This window comes from Misgurnus anguillicaudatus, chromosome 14, assembly GCF_027580225.2.
Source record: "Misgurnus anguillicaudatus chromosome 14, ASM2758022v2, whole genome shotgun sequence".
In the NCBI taxonomy this organism is placed as follows: Eukaryota; Metazoa; Chordata; class Actinopteri; order Cypriniformes; family Cobitidae; genus Misgurnus; species Misgurnus anguillicaudatus.
The window spans coordinates 33,725,432-33,742,383 of record NC_073350.2 but is presented as its reverse complement, the minus strand read 5'-3'; the positions used below and the strand labels follow the sequence as shown (position 1 = coordinate 33,742,383).

The window sequence follows — 16,952 nt, the reverse complement described above, 5'->3', positions numbered from 1 at the left end:
CTGCATTGCGCCGCGTGTAAGATAGAGCCCTATGTTGTTATACGCTACTACATTACCCATAATTCTAAACGTTTTATTTTTTAAGCATGCGCAATGTGGCATGTTTGACACTCGCCTCTGCAAGTGCAGTCACGTCATTAACATTATGAAAATTAGCCCACTCTGCTCCTATTTTGTAATATTTTATGTCTCTTTATTTATACTGTTTTTTATTTTTTGTCACTTTTTGTCGATTGTTGTGTGTTTATCCTGCTATTAAATCCCTGTGGGTTTTTTTCACCTACCGTTTTTGTGATACCTGTTAATACAGTCCCTGTGCATGTAGCGCGTATTGCCTCTGTGATCGTGTCTATGCACTTTGTGTAATGACAAAATTAGTTTTAAGCTTGAAGGGCCCTCGTTAAAATATGTGTTTGGCGCGTCATGTAAACTTATGTGCATCATAGATCATGTCAAAATATGTGTTTGGTGCGTCATCATGTAAACTTATGTGCATCACACGTCATTTCAAAATATGTGTTCGGTGCGTAAATTTATGTGCATCACGCGTCATGTCAAAATATGTGTTCGGTGCGTCATCATGTAAACTTATGTGCATCACGAGTCATTTCAAAATATGTGTTCGGTGCGTCATGCAAACTTATTTGCATTACGTGTCATGTCAAAATATGTGTTATGCGCGTCATGTAAACTTATTTGCATCACGTGTCATGTCAAAATACGTGGCTGCTGCATATGCTTCAAAGGGGTTAATTATAAAAGAGATGCTCACATTTGCCAGATACTTATTTAATCTCATGCGTAATCAGAGTTTAGTCTTAAGTTAGTGTCTTGCGAGTATTTTGTGAATCTCTGTTATCATAAACCCTTTTGACGCGTGTGGAGCAGGCATTTTGACATGACAGATGATGCATGTAGGTTTACATGACGCAATGAACACATATTTTGACATGACGAGCAACACACATGACACCCTGATCACATTATTTTGAATTTGCGCCCCTCGGAAGTCATCGGCTGTCACTGCTTTTGACTCAGTGCTGGGTTGAAAAACAAGAGAGAAATATATTACACACAATATTAGTTTTTTCGAAAGAAATTAACACTTCTTTTAAATAAAAAGTGTAGGATATATAAATGTATAGTAAGTGTTATTTCAACAAGCAGGACGTAAAATCATTGGTGATGTAACAACATTTCTATCAACCAATCAGATTGTAATTTTAGTACTGGGTTGGGAGCTTTTATACCATTGTTTAAAAAAATATATATTTAATTTTAGATGTTACACTCAAAAAAATGCTGGGTTATTTTCAACCCAGCATTTGGTTAAAAATGGTTAAGCCCAGCCATTGGGTTAAAATAACCAAATTTTTTTATATTTGACCAACGCTGGGTTGAAAACAACCCAAAAAATTTTAATATGTAACATCTAAAATTAAATATATTTTTTTAAATAATAACCCAGCATTATTTAAAGTGTACAGAGCAGATTACACACAATTGACAAATTGATGGTGTGCAAAAGAAAAGAGAAATATATTGCTCCCAAAATTATAAAAAAAGAACACTTCTTTTACATAAAAACTGTAGGTTATGTAAGGAATAATTGACTACGGGCCGATGAATTATTAAAAAATAATGCACATCCAAGGTGGCAATGCAGCACGATGGGAAGTGGTTACACAGTGGGTGTGCAATATTTTAAAATAGTCAATTATTCCATTTATCCCATGGTTCCTTGGTATATGTTATTACAGTCATGACCTGAGGGTGCCTGCAACGTTTCGTCACAGCGCCACCTAGTGGTCACAAGATTCGAAAAATGCCTATTTTCGCTTATAACTACTTCAAACTTGAGTCTAAAATTATGAAGGTGGTCTTGTTAGATTCCTTGAGGCATGCCGAGTCAAAACGATACCAAACGGTTTTCGGTCAGCCATTTTGGGTGTCGGCCATTTTGAATTTTCTCATTAAGTTCAGTATTTTACAAACAGAATGGCGTATTGCTACGAAATTTGGCATGGTTCATCGGTGACATGTTCTGAGCGCACCTATAAATCTTTAGGATGGCGCCACCTAGTGGTCAGGATATGTAAAGAAATTGTTTAAAATCTTTATATCATTTGATTAAATTGCCACACTGACATAAGACTTCCTTCTATTGATTCCTTGGCTCACGCTGTGAGTCCGACTGTACCAAATATGTCTGAGTCAAACCTACTTCCTGTCGGCCATTTTGAATTATATTGAACACCTACTTTTTCGAATTCCTCCTAGAGCGCTCGTGTGATTGGCTTGATTTTTGGTATGCATCATCTAGAGACACTCCAGACAAAAAGTTATCAAAAGCTTTTCGGTAGACCTATCCGTTGTCGTATAACGCATCAAAGAATGCGAAGGCGAGCACGCCAAAATGTGTTTGAGCCTGTATCTTCGCAAAACTTTTGCGTATTGATTTGATACTTGGTATATGTCATAACAGTGATGACGTAAGGGTGCATGCACCGTTTCGTCACAGCGGCCCCTAGTGGTCATGAGATATAAATAATGTCTATTTTTGCTTATAACTACTGCAAACTTAAATGTAAAATTATGAGAGTAGTCTTGTTAGATTTCATGAGGGATGCCAAATCAAACGATACCAAATGGTTTTTGGTCGGCCATTTTGTGTGTCGGCTATTTCGAATTTTTTCTTTAAGTTCAAGTATTTCAGAAACGCAATTGCGTATTGTTATGAAACTTGGTATGGTTCATCAGCAACATGTGCTGAGAGGACTTGTAAACTTTTCGACGCCCCCTAGTGGTCAAGAGATTTGAAGCTATATCTCTGCATCTCTTTATCGTATTTACACCAAATTTGGTGGGTGTCATCACAATCAAGACCTGAGTCACAATTTATTGTTTGGTCAGTGCCCCCTAGTGGTCAAGTCATTTAAGGCTATATCTCCGTATGGCTTTATCGTATTTACACTAAATTTGGTATGAGTCATCACAGTCATGACCTGAGGCACCATCTATTGTTTTGGCACAGTGCCACCTAGTGGTCTCAAGATACAAAAAAATTGCTATTTTTTTCATAAAACTAATGCAAACTTGGATCTTAAATTATGACAGTCATCACGTATGAATAATTTTTTGCCATATTTGGCTTGACCCTGGTATTGCTGCTTGCAGCTATATTTAACTTTTGAATTGTTTGAAAATAATGCACACCCACTTAACGTTGTGCCGCATACGTGTACAAGCTAACATAAGCTCATAATCACACCAAAAAATTCTAGTGTTTTTTTAAGCTAGTGTTGGGTCAAAAAGGGACGAGCCCAGATTAGTTTAAATTACAACCCAAGGGGATGGGCTTGTCCCTTTTTAAAACAATGCTTGTTTCATAATAACCCAGTGTGATTATGAGGTGTGCTTTTTGACAGGAATGTTGTTCCAGGACTAACAAAAATGTTGACCCAAGAACACATCTTATGTGTCAAACAGTAATATATTTATAATATGCATTATATCAGTCCAGGTTTATCTCTCTATCAATCATAATATAGTTTATAAACATAGCACACGTAGTGGTTAGCCAAGAATTGCAAAAATGTTAATCGTTGACGACGTCACGTCCTACGCACGCACAGGTGGAGGATTTGCTCTGAAGGATTTCACACCTACATTTACAGCCAAGAATGATCACACTATAATAATGACTGATGGCACGCATTGTTTTAATACAGCTTGTTTTATACACGTGAAAACGTCTGTCATCTGTTCTTTTGATCACAAACCTGATGTTCCTGTTTGGTACAACAAATTCCAGGCAGGGCAATTAAAAGAGATCGACAGCATTGTTTTTCACTACATGCAAATGAACCAGGAGCTGCAAAATAGTTCAGTAAAGAGATAATTGGCTAATGTGAATTTTCAGCGCATCACAGATTTTGTGTGCGTGGGTCACACGTCACGTGACGTGAGGATGTTTTGGGTATCTTTTTTGACACTGTGGTGGATTACGGCAAAAAAATATTTTAAACTATTTTATAAAAACAAATTTAACAATGAAATAGTCAAGAGTTTAGAGTAAATGACTTTTCTTTGTCTTAGTCTGGCACCTGTAATCCAGTTCTGAATTTAGTTCATCACTGACACCATGTGGATGAAGTTTAGCACAACAACAGCTGCATACAAACGATGACGTCATGACGTCAAATATGGGTTTGAGTAATTAAAAGCGGAAACACTTATTCACACGAATAAAGACAAATATCAATATAAAATGTTGTCATTAAGGGTTTTGGAATAAATGTATTCCTACAAATTTTACATATGACTGCTTAGTGGCCCTGGGCATCATACTACCCTCCCCATCATTCATTTTTTGAAGTAAGACCTTCACCTTAGTAGTCTATGTCAAGAAAAAACAAACATGTACAATAATATGTTTTATAATTAATTTAAGGTAAAACGTTTATATGGTATAAATAGTGATCATAAGCTAATGTCAATAGAATTTCTTAGTCTGTGTAAAGTCCGATATTAAATATGTGTTCTGAATTTGTCACACCACAGAAAAATGTGTTAGTAACCACCCAGCCAAATTTGATGATTAAAAACGGCCACGTAAATAAAACGAGTTATCAAAATCTTGGAAAACGGGCAGAATTCTCTGTTCTCAAACGTTGGGGCGTGTCTGCTGTCAGCGACGAAACCACGCCCATGCGCGAACTGTATTATGGGCGGGGCTATGCTCGGTGGCTCCAGTGCGTCATCAAGTCACATATTCCTGAAATGTGGAGAAACTGTTTAACGCTATAACTCCACAATTTAGTAATACATAGGCCACATTCTTTGTAATGTGTTTCTTAACAAGAACTTTAAGGGTTAAATGGGAATTAACGGTGCCAAATAATGCATTAAAATAATCTGTTTAATTGTTTTCTGATATCTACATAAAAGGTTTGTGCACAAATATCCATAGACTCTGTTACATGTCCATTTACAACTCTAGGATTTGCATTTATAATGAAATGGTCTATTATTACCTTATTTAAAAGGGTCATAAATAATAATGATAAGCTCTGCTCTGATTGGCTGTTTCTCAGAGCAGCTCCTTCAGTAGCTCTGTGTGTGTGTGTGTGTAAACAGATCTTATGTTTGTGTTTTTTCAGTAAGGACATGCAAAACCTAACTATAATGTCAATAGTAGAACTTCATGCTAAATGCTAGCATATAGCGCTAACTCAGCAGTCACAACTTTATTTATAGCATTATTCTACTACACCTTTAATATTTTAAGTGATCAACATTAAATTATTTGTTTATAGTAAATACTAAAGAATATATTTGACAATTGTCTCCAGGAATCATTGCCTAACAAATGATGAAACATCAGCAACCAAAAAGTTAGTATTTTATATAACTAAATAAATATTAAATCTCCATGTATTTGGTGAGCAGCCTTGTAATAAGAAAGATAATGTGATTAAATTTAAAATATCTCCACATTTTATTAAATAAACTACCAGTGTTGAAATAAATATAAATTGAAACTCACTGCTAACATTTAAACTACGTAAAGTATTACTTGTGCACGATATCAATACAAGAGTAGTTCAAAAATGCAGTTCTTAAGAGTCAAATTAAAGACAGACGAACAGTAATGATTTGTCATTAAAATGAAGATACATTTTATTTCTTTTCTTAAAAAAACAAACCTTACAAAAAATCTGAGGAGGAAAAATGAAACAAAAAAAGCACACAAAAACATTCATACTTATTTTTTTGGACAGCTAGGTTAAAACCGAATTGAAACAGCACAAGTGTAAAATATTCAGAGATTCCTGGCAGAAAGGATCGAACAATGTCAAAATGTTACTATGCTCTGTAGACAGAAAGACCTTTGAAATGCATCATGGGATATACATCATACACATGTCTGTAACTCAAGACAAGCAGCAACAGAAATATACTATACGAGCAAACACACATAACGTATGAATGGTACAATTCTTCTTCATCACATCTCTGATCCAGGGCATAAAGAATAACAATATTTGACTCTTCAAGAGCTCCTATACAATCTCTGAACCAAACGAGTATGAAGCAAAGCCGGCATTGGTTTAGCTTAGCGGTGCTATATTATAATACAGGCTTTGTAAGGCAGCGACAGTGCACGAGACCTCAGATTCACATTTTACCGTACAATTAATCATGTTAAGGCCTGATCTCAACACGCTTACACTGCATGCCTCAGTTTGAGAGATGAAAGAATGAAATCTCAAGCTTTTGTATGAGATGATCTGGTGGATGAAGAAATAAAAATAAAACGCAAACAAACCCACAATACAGAAGTCGGAGCAAAATTAACGAAATTCATAAAAAGAATACTCTAGGTTACATATTGAGCTCTATGGACGCCACTTGTGGCATGCTGACAAAAATTTAATTTGTGCCTTAATGTTGAAAAACTAAAGTGTGTATGAATGTACATAACCATTAATGCATTTTTATCAACCGAGACGAAGTTATTTTGTGGTATCTGACAACATGCTAGAGATCGTCAATAGAGTTTAACCCAAAATATTCCTTTAAAGGGACAGTTCACCCCAAATGTAAATTCTGTCATCATTTATTTACCATCAAGTTGATTTAGAAAAATGTCTGTAACCAAACAGATCTGGGGCACCACTGACCTCCAAAGTAGGAAAAATAATACTATGGAAGTCAATAGTGCCCCAGATCTGCTTGGTTATAAACGACTTTCAAAATGGTTATAAATATTTTGGAAAAAATGTTTGTAACCGAACAGATCTGGGGCACCACTGACTCCCAAAGTAGGAAAAATAATACTATGGAAGTCAATAGTGCCCCAAATCTGCTTTTTCACTTTTTCAAAATGGTTATAAATATTTTGGAAAAAATGTTTGCAACCAAACAGATCTGGGGCACCATTGACCTCCATAGTAAAAAAAAAGAATACTATGGAAGTCAATGGTGCCCCAGATGCCTGGCCACAAACATTTTTCAAAATATATTCGTGTTCAGCAAATCAACCTAAGGGCGTGTAAATAATGACAAAATTTCGATTTTTGGGTGAACTATCCCTTTAAAATAGCAAATGCATAACATTACAGTTTAAACTACACGAATCGAGTGTTTATTTAAAAGGTACAATAAAAAACGTAATAGGGTGATAGGGTACCATGGTAAATGTAATTCTCAAAACATGAATGTTAGGTCTTACGATAACAGCCGCATTTCTCCATCTTAAGATCCACATGAACGAGAAGCCGGTAACGCACTTTGAATAAATACAAAACAACTTGAGTTCAGGTGAAACGGAAAACCCCGACCGATACAGAACAAATACTTTGAAACCGCAAGAACACACAGAAACTCATTCATAAAATACGATTTCTTGTGTGAATTGTTCGTAACGCTCACTCACTGAGCCTGAAAACACGAGTTGTGTGAAAGCCGTTCAATTCGTTCGTAGAGAAATCTTCATGCAACTCATCAAAAGAATTGAATGCCAGAATGAAACAGAACTGGAATAAATGCCAGCGCATGCAATTCATAAAACTATTTAATGGCGAAAAATTTAAGAAATGTGTTCTTATCGTGTTTCATTACCAAGATCCACCGTTAAGTAAATGGTCAAAATGACTTGCGGTTATTAATATTAGTAAACAAATCAATTAATTTCTTACATAACCAGACCCAATGCTTTTACAAACAATTCACACAAACATTTGTTCTGCTTCTGTTTGACTAATGAAGCCCGCTAACTGAATTTAGCACTACAGCGTGGAAACGAAGCTTTATACATGCCATGAAAACAAACACGTGAGCTTTTCCGGCGGTTTTCTGAGAATATCATCATGTTATTACCCTGGGCGAGCGCCAACCCTACTGGGGTTTTTCTTGAGATTATAGACCCATAAATAAACTGACTCGGACACATTTTACTCAATAATATATATATATGCTCACAAGTTCCAGGAAAATATCCTGAAAGGCTAAAAAAGGAAAATAAAAACCGTTCAAACCAATGAGCCAGGCCATAACAGACACGGGAGGGGAAAAAATCAAAATCAACCAGAATACAGCCAAAATGAAAAAAGAGTGTAAAGGGAAAGAGGAAAAAAGAGAAGAAGTTGTCGATAACATGGCTAGTCTTCCCCGGATGGAGCGTCCTCTTCCGAGCCGTCCTCTTCTTCATCTTCTTCCTCGTCTTCGGGGACTTCTTCCTTTGTCTTTTTGGTGGGAGGAGACTCTTTCTTCTCCACCTCATCTTCCTCTTCATCTTCGAGGGGGCTTTCGGGTTCCTCATCGTCTTTGGGCGATGATTTCTCCAGCGCTTTGGCTGCGCTGGGGCGACCTTTTCCCTTACCCTTCATGGGGCTGGGGTTCACTGAGGGAAACATGCAAGTGTGTTTAATTTTTCCATTTCAAATTTGCTTTTACAGAAAACAGACTGTAGATATAAACAGTACAGAAATAAAAGGCAGGGTTCCCACACCTTAGTTAACTTCAAATCCTTTCAAGGACTTTCCAGGTCCAATACCCTCAAATTCAAGGACTAAATGTGGGGACATGTTTTTAAGTGAGAGCTTCATTGTGTTACCTTTTAAGATACATTGTTACAGTTCCCTTTCGAGGGAACTCACACTGCGTCACTGCGGTGACACTTTGGGGACGCTTCCAGGGGTAAGTGTGTCTAAATGTGTATATCAAATTCAACAAATGGTGAGACTTAACGACAAAGACAGGGTGACGCGGGAGCCAGGAAGTATATCACTATCTTAAATATTGCCAAAGACGGTGTTACAGGGACGCAGGAAGTATGGCAAGGGAGACGCTGCGTCTCGTTCCCTTCTCAGGGTACAACAGTAACATACGTAACCCGAGACGTTTTCATGTGTCAAACAGAACTATGCAAAAAAGCATTTTTGTTATGAATCAACATTCGCATACAGAAGATATAAGCATTTAAAGTGAACAGTTTAGCACGTGTGCTTAAAAAGTCTAGAATTTTTATGATATTATCCTACACTACACAGGAAATAATATGGATTTTTTTCCCAGAAAACTTCTTGCATAAAATAGATTCAAGCACTTTCAATGACCTGTCTCTATATATGTATATTTTCAAAAACTTCCCAGGGCCTTAAATTATTTCCCCCAGATTCACAAACATTCAAGGATTTCAAGGACCCCTGGGAACCCTGAAGAATTCATAGATGACAGGAAGTTTATACTACTGTTATTATAAAGTCGAGCTGTATATCTTAAAAGAGACGATGGATACCTGTTGCCTTTAGCCGAGGTTTGGGAGATTTCTTATCCTTCCTCTCCACCCGTCTTCCACCTTTCGGCACCACTTTCTTGCCTTTCTTTTTGGAGTGGCCGTAGTCGCTGTCATCATCATCATCCACCATAAAATCTTCATCGCTGCCTGACTCTTCTGCAACAGAAGGAATAAAATTGGAAACGTAAACTAGACTGTAATAAAAAGTGGTTTTATTCACATTCACAGCACAAACCTGCGTGAGAAAACAAACCAGTTTCATACTTCATGGGTTGTTGAGGCCATTTTTGTTTTATATGTCTTAGTTTGGCCACAACTTTCTCTGCGTTTCAGCAAATGGAATGATTTTTTAGTGACAAATCGTATATTGACATATAATGCTTTGAAATTTTTCAAAAACTCAACAATATACTTACTACCCTTTCGGGTTGTTCGTGTACAAAAAAACCCACTAAATAAACGTCTGTAAAAATGTATCAGATGAATATTTTTTGCATAAATCTGTTAATCACCCTCAGTACTAATCAAAACTAGCAAATGCATACAAAATTTCCATGATTTTAACTCTTTAATTGCCAAGTTCATAAGTGGAGTCACTGATTTGATGACAAAAAAACACACAAAATGACTGGTTTTCAATATAAAAAGTGATTGTGGACTGCATTGTTTTTATCTTTTTCACAGTCTTGGGCTTGTCAAAGATTGGTAAAAACATTGGCTTTGATGCATTTTTAGTTTTTGGGCAGCATCAGTTTTCATTTTTTTTCTCCCTAATTAGTTGTTCATGTCTTTTTTCCCCATTGACTTCCATTATAACAACATTTTTTTGATGGCAAAGCCATGTTATCATGCATTCTTCATTGTCTTGATTGATGGCGGTTTTACCTTTTGCTAAGAGGTGAAATTTGTAATTTTTACTGTTGATCACCATGTGGCGCAATTAATGGGGATTGGGGCCACATGGTGATCAACCGTAAAAATTTTACCTCTTAGCAAAAGGAAAAACCACCAACAATCAAAAATGCATGATTATATGGTGGCATTGTTTTGCATTCAAAAAAAGTCGCTATAATGGAAGTCAATGGGGCAAAAAATAAAAAAACTGATCCTGCACAAAAACTAAAAATGCATCAAAGCCAATGTTTTACCAATCTTTGGCATGCCCAAGACTGTAAAAAAGGGAAAAAAACACTTTTCATATTGAAAATTTGTCAATTTGTGTGTTGTTTTTCCCCAAATCAGTGACAACCCTTATGAACTTGGCAATTAAAGAGTTAAAATCATTGAAATTTTGTAAACATTTGGTAGTTTTGATCAGTACCGAGTTGATTAATAGATTTATGCAAAAAAATTGGGAAAAATATTAATCTGAAATTTTTACAGCCGTTTAATTTAGTGGCTTTTTTTGTACACAAACAACCTGAAGGGGTAGTGAATTTAAACAACCCACAAGGGTTAAGGATTTAAACAAAACACTAAGTATGAGCAGAAGCAACAATGATTGTTTGCCTTAAAGTGTAAGTGATGATAAAATAAGAAAACTCACGATCCACAAACGCCTGTTCTTCATCCTCTTTCTCCTCATCCTCACTACCTCCATCGCCCAGAAGAATCTCTCTCTGTTTGGACACGGCCTTGGAGGCTGCCTGCCTCACCTGCCTCGGCTTCCTGCTCACCGCTTTGTCATCATCGCTATCATCTGCCGACCAAACACAGTACGTGTCAACAACATCATGAGCAGCCACTGAAGTGTCCAAAGTTTTATTTATTAAAATGAATAAATTACGGTAAAAGGCAAAAAATTGGATGATACACACACCAAGAGAGATTTAACCCAGTTTTTTTATTGTTCATGTCATGCCAGCTTTTTTTCTAGGAAAATATCAGGTTTTTAAGATTCATGGGGTAAAATCTCATAAAAGATAGCTAGTTTGTCGCTTACCTCCACCTCGTTTCCTCTTCAAAGGTTTTTTGCCTGGTTTCTCAACCTTTGCCTTCTTTCCCTTTTTGGCCTTTTTATCATCGTAGTCACTTCCTCCATCTTCCTCCTCCTCTTCCTCTCCAAAGTCGTTCTCTTCATCGCTTCCCAAGTCATCTAACAAAACGACGTTACAGTTGAATCACTGTTCATGACTTGGTTCAAATTTAGACGGGATGCTAAAGAATACTTTACCTGCCGAATCATTTTTGGATTTGGAGAGTTTATCATCTGAATCCTCACTGTAAAACAACAGAGAATATGCACAATTGCAAGTTATCAGAAATGAAACGTTAGATTGATCTTTTCAAAGTACATCATCTTTGTAAGCCATATTTACTTCCTAGTTATAATTAACCACAGCTTATGTGGGTCATAGAGAAAGAAGGAATCTGAAAAAGGTTCAAGATCCCTGGAGAGGACACACAGGATAGATATTCACAAAAAACAAGATTTAGGCAAAGTGACATGTAATGCTTTAATGGTATTGTATTTCCTGTGTTATGGTTCATAAACGGACAATAAAGAGACACTTGCCTCTCCTCCTTTGAGTTCTTGGTCTTCTTGTGCTTGATTTCACGTGGAGGAGCTCGTATCTTCTTTACCGTCTCAGCACTTTTCACATATTCCTCATCTGAAGACAGAAATGAAAAAAAATTCAACTCTCAACATGACCGTCTAAAAATTAATAGTTGATCTGCATTAATATAACAGTGTAATTGGCGTGTTTCCATTGGGCGTATTTTCAATTTGAAATGTCAATTTGCGAAATTTAACAGGTAATGGAAATGCAGCTAATGTAATGGACAACAATTTACTCTAAAAGAGGATATAATTAGCAATGTAAGATTAAAATAATCACATTTCGGAGTAAAACATGACCTCAATCTATGTGCTTGGCGGTTTTCATGAGATTCGCCCAATAGTAAAAGTCCTAAAAAGTTTTTAATTTTGTATGTTGAAGTAATAAGTGTTTGTTTATTACCTGCATCATCAGATTCATTAAACTGAGAGTAATTCACCACCTTTCTGTTCCTGTAACAGAGACAAAACATTGTGACAACAGCTTCAAACTGCACATTTGTGACACATGAGTGCCCAAGTTTTAAAAGCTTAAAAGGACCATCAAAAGACATTCGGCATTTCTTCAAGATAATAAAAGCTTATTTAACATGTTTCACTTCATTATGTTTAATTGAATTAATAGTAAATGAAGGTTTCATTGATACCGCAGCTGTTTAATTTAAACACAATCTTGAGATGGCTATAGAGTCACAAGCTACTAAGAAATTTCATTCAAATTAATTACAGTATTTTAATCATCAATGAATCAAATAAACATCTGTTTGATGTCATTAGAAATAAATACTGAATCAAACATCAACCAAATATATATACCTCAATGTTAGTCATTTATATTCTTGGAAATTTACATATTTGTGTGATGCTTCAATCCTAAAACTCACAAATAAGAAATTTTGCAAAACCAATTTTGAACTAAACTTTTTTTAATTGTAAGGTTTAATTGTAAGGATTTATTTCTGGATTCACCGGGGTTGCCTAAAACATTGCATTCTTTTTAATTTTAAAGCAGAGATCAAATTATATATCAAAAGGCATGGATAGTAGGAACAGTGTGTCTCGTGGTTTCATAAAATGCTGCAGGTAGGATCAACTTTTATTTTAAATTATAGTAACATTGGTTTAAACTTTAAAGCCTTTAGTGTAACTATAAGAACTGCTATGAACTCTTACAAAAAAGATCAGTTGCAGTACTATAGTACAGTGATGTATTACCTTAATATACCATGTTATTAGGTAGTTACCATTAGCATAACTTACAAATACCCTAACAAAAACATGGCACTAGAAATACTGTAAAAAAAAACATATGGTAAAAATTAAGAACAATCATTTGCATAAATGATCAAAGTTATTTTATTTGTAAATCGAATGATAATATATAGATTGAGAATTTAGTTTTAAAGGTGCAGTGTGTAATTTTAAGAAGGATCTCTTGACAGAAATGCAAAATATACAAAACTATACTATTAGGGGTGTATAAAGACCTTACATTATGAACCGTTATGTGTTTATTAACATAGAACAAGACCTTTTTATCTACATACACCGAGGGTCCCCCCACATGGAAGTCACCACCCCGCGCCGCCACTTCTCCACAGAAGCCCTTAACGGACAAACCCTCTAACCAAATTGTCTCCGACGATGACATGTTTGTCCAGTGGCGGCTACCGTAGCTTTTCTATGTGTTTCAAAAGCGAGGGGTGAGCAGTTGACTTAGCCGTTGGTTGCAATTCGCAACCTCTCCGCTAAAATTTACACACTGCACCTTTAATAATAATAGTTTTAACATTAAATTAGGTGCAGTTAATCGTTTTTGATTTTCAATAACAAGTTTTGATTCAAACAATTACAAAAACAAGATAATAGGTAAAACAATAATTCTGCAATTAAAATATAAATTGCGTGCTGCTGGACCGTGTGTTTGTAGGGCACTTCGAAGGCAACATTGCTTAGACACATGTAGCCTATTGCGACACTTACTTCATAAAAGGTTAAATAAATGCAAGTCACAAAAATCGCAACGTTTTATTTTGTGCCTCCATATTTACTTGTGTAACAGTCTTTAAATATGGAAAACGTTGGAAGTGTTTGGTGGCTTCTAAATTCATCCATGTTTGGATCCTAAGGAATGAATGGGGCTAGGCTAAATGCTAACACATTCATGACGCACTGTACACAGATTAAGTGCACGCATCACAAAAAAATAGGTTTGTATTAATTTGTCTAAGTTGAAGTAAGAACATAGTAAAATATTGAAAAAGGTGGTGTTTTCCTTTAAAGGTGCAGTGTGTAAATTTTAGCGGCATCTAGTGATGAGGTTGCGAATTGCAACCAATGGCTCAGTCCACTGCTCACCTCTTGCTTTTGAAACATATAGAGAAGCTATGGTAGCCGCCACTGGACAAACATGTCATCGTTGGAGACAACTTAGTAAAAAAAGTTTGTCCGTTAAGGGCTTCTGTAGAAACATGGCTGCACAAAATGGCGGCTTCCATGTAAGGGGACCCTCTGTGTATGTAGATAAAAACGTCTCATTCCAAGGTAAAAAACACACAATGGCTCACCATAAAAGGTCTTTATACACCCCTGATAATGTAGTTTTTTTTTATATTATTTTGCATTTCTGTCAAGAGATCCTTCTAAAAATTACACACTGCACCTTTAAGTGCTTTAATTGGGTCCTCAGTGCTTCTATCAACCTAGAAAATGTCAAAAAGATACCAGTAACTTAGTTTTGGTTAACTAGTCTCTGCATGCAGGTGAAAAAATAGTTAATTAAAATTTGGATAATACCACCCCTTAAGTTGCACTATCCAACCATGGCACTGCCATTTAGTGCAGAGATCAGCTCATTTGCATTTTAAAGGACACACCCCAAAACAGCACATTTTTGCTGCCTCTGGGGACACCAAAGATTTATTTTACATCTTAAAAAAGTTGTGTGAAATGTCTCCTTTAAATTTTCTCTTGTCATCACGTCCCAAATATTACCATAGTAATGTAAATGTTAGTAAAATAATATAATAAAATAATAAAATCCTTAATTAACTACATTAATATGTAGGTGTAGAGATATCCTCAGTTCAAACATGGCCATAATTATTGTTATTTTAATTAGGCTAATTAATTTTTAACTTATTTTTAATAAATAAAAAAAAATCACAATTGTATCCCTTCGTAGTTAGCCATTCACGTTTATAAAAAATATTAATTTACAATTTTATCATTCATAATATTAGACGGTTATATTTTGATGGCATGTTTGGTTATTACCAATTTATCTCCGTACTGTTTAAGCTTAAGTAAAGTAACTATATAGTACTGTACGATGGTTACCATGGTGAATGTTCATAAGGGAAGCGCGCGCAACTATGTGTATGCATTACATCACTTTACATTCGATCTCTAGTCATTTCTGTAGCCATACCTAAATAAAGTAATAACAAATACAAATGTGTTATTTATACAATACATCGCAATCTACAATGAATTTGATGCAGAGAGTCAACATTTTAACGTAAATCTAAATGGGAGGCGTGGTCGCTCTCTGCTACCCCGCCCCTCTCCGACGTCATAGGCGTCGTGTGAATTTACCGCTATCAAAAAGGCCTTAAAACTCGATTCCACCCCCGAAAAATACCAACGGGCTGCTGTTGGTCATTTCGCAATCTTTTGTTTCTGCATCATCATAAAATGTGTTATGGAATTTGCGCACATATCTGCCCGACTGAAGGGGCATTACAGGGTGCAAAATCACTCGAATGGGCCAATGGACACCTCCAGCGTGGGGTTTTATTGCCCCCTCCTAAAGCATTTGGTGAGGATGAATGGGAAGCCATATTCTCACTGACTTAACGAGGAAACATATGAAGCCTTTTAGTCATTATCGCCCACAAATATAATGCGTAACATAGGTAGGTGATGAACGAGGAAGATCAGATAGCAAGATGCACAGTGTGCGCGTGCGACAAATATACATGCAAATAAAACAGACAAACATCGACCGTCCGCCGCCACTGGAAACGACAACAATGAGCAAAACGCATGCACGACAACGCAAAAAATTATAAAAAAATAAATTGTGTCCCAAACCTAAGCATGCCAGGCACATGCGTGCAACCTAGATAGTCAGTATGCAAGCGAAGCGGCCATCTAGCAGGACGAATGTAAACCCACGTACCTCACTGGTCTTGCCATTTTGCAGGAATACTGTAGAGGTTAAAATTGAAAAAGAGCAAAAGAAAGCAGGGAAAATGCAAACAAAACGTGATCTTTTAAAAGCCAAGGGGCCCAAAAGGTGACGTCGCGAAACCAACGCCCTTTCCCTGTGGAGAAAATTAAACAATGCTGGGAATATCCCTGCTCTACGAAGGTATTTAGTTTAAATTTTACCTTCGGCTACTCAAAATGGTGAATAAAACAAACTGAAACTGCAGCCCTTGCGCAACCTAACGATTGGGCTTTGGGCGGGCATTTGGCTTAAAACTCCGCCCACTCTGCCGTCCTAGAAAAAAGGATTTGCCCAGAGAGGTTCCCTATTGGTCAGTTTGAAAGATTATTTGGTTCGCGATTGGCCATCATGGCTGTACATCAAATCTTGCGCGTCCAAACCGTTTACCCTCCCCCTTCGTTTGCGGATAGGTTGAACAGCATGCCTCCGAATCAGAAACAAAAAGAGGCCCAAACGACATCTAAGATGTCCCAGTTTAACTACAAAATAAGTTTTTGTTGTTGTTTCTTTTGAACATAAGTTTATATAATCATACATGTTGTTTATATTAACGATCGCATAGGTACGGAGGCTTGAGAGCATCAAAAGCATTGATTTTACCACGATATACACACTGCAATGTGACCAAACTTGCTAGGTACTAATGTAACGTTGAACATAATTTTATTTGAAGATAACAGTCCATTATTAATATTATTTAATAAGATTCTTATTTATACATTGTTTGTGTTTTATGTTATTCATTTAAATTAAAATAACCATTATTATTATTATTTTCATGGAAAATAATGTGCACAGCAATGGAGTCTCCCTGATATTTAGTAAGTACAAGAAGATGGAAGACACTTTGTATT

The 16,952-nt window shown here is 36.2% G+C and overlaps 1 protein-coding gene and 1 long non-coding RNA gene across 4 annotated transcripts in view; one reads left to right on the top strand and one right to left on the bottom strand.

Moving 5' to 3' along the window:
• Positions 1-5,654: 5,654 nt before the first annotated feature.
• nucks1a (nuclear casein kinase and cyclin-dependent kinase substrate 1a) lies at positions 5,655-16,291 on the bottom strand. Its single transcript, XM_055184146.2, has 8 exons — positions 16,048-16,291; positions 12,268-12,317; positions 11,816-11,916; positions 11,478-11,520; positions 11,247-11,399; positions 10,851-11,003; positions 9,305-9,460; positions 5,655-8,407 (listed from the first exon to the last, which is right to left on the bottom strand). The coding sequence occupies exons 1-8, from the start codon at positions 16,062-16,064 to the stop codon at positions 8,166-8,168; spliced, it is 915 nt and encodes a 304-aa protein (XP_055040121.1). The 5' UTR covers positions 16,065-16,291; the 3' UTR covers positions 5,655-8,165.
• A 137-nt stretch (positions 16,292-16,428) lies between these two features.
• Positions 16,429-16,952, top strand: part of LOC129427578 (uncharacterized) — a 35,145-nt gene continuing 34,621 nt past the window's right edge. For all 3 annotated transcript variants that reach the window (XR_008638683.2, XR_008638684.2, XR_008638685.2), the window contains exons 1-2: positions 16,429-16,735; positions 16,897-16,919. This is a non-coding gene — a long non-coding RNA (uncharacterized lncRNA). The remainder of the gene's footprint in view (positions 16,736-16,896; positions 16,920-16,952) is intronic.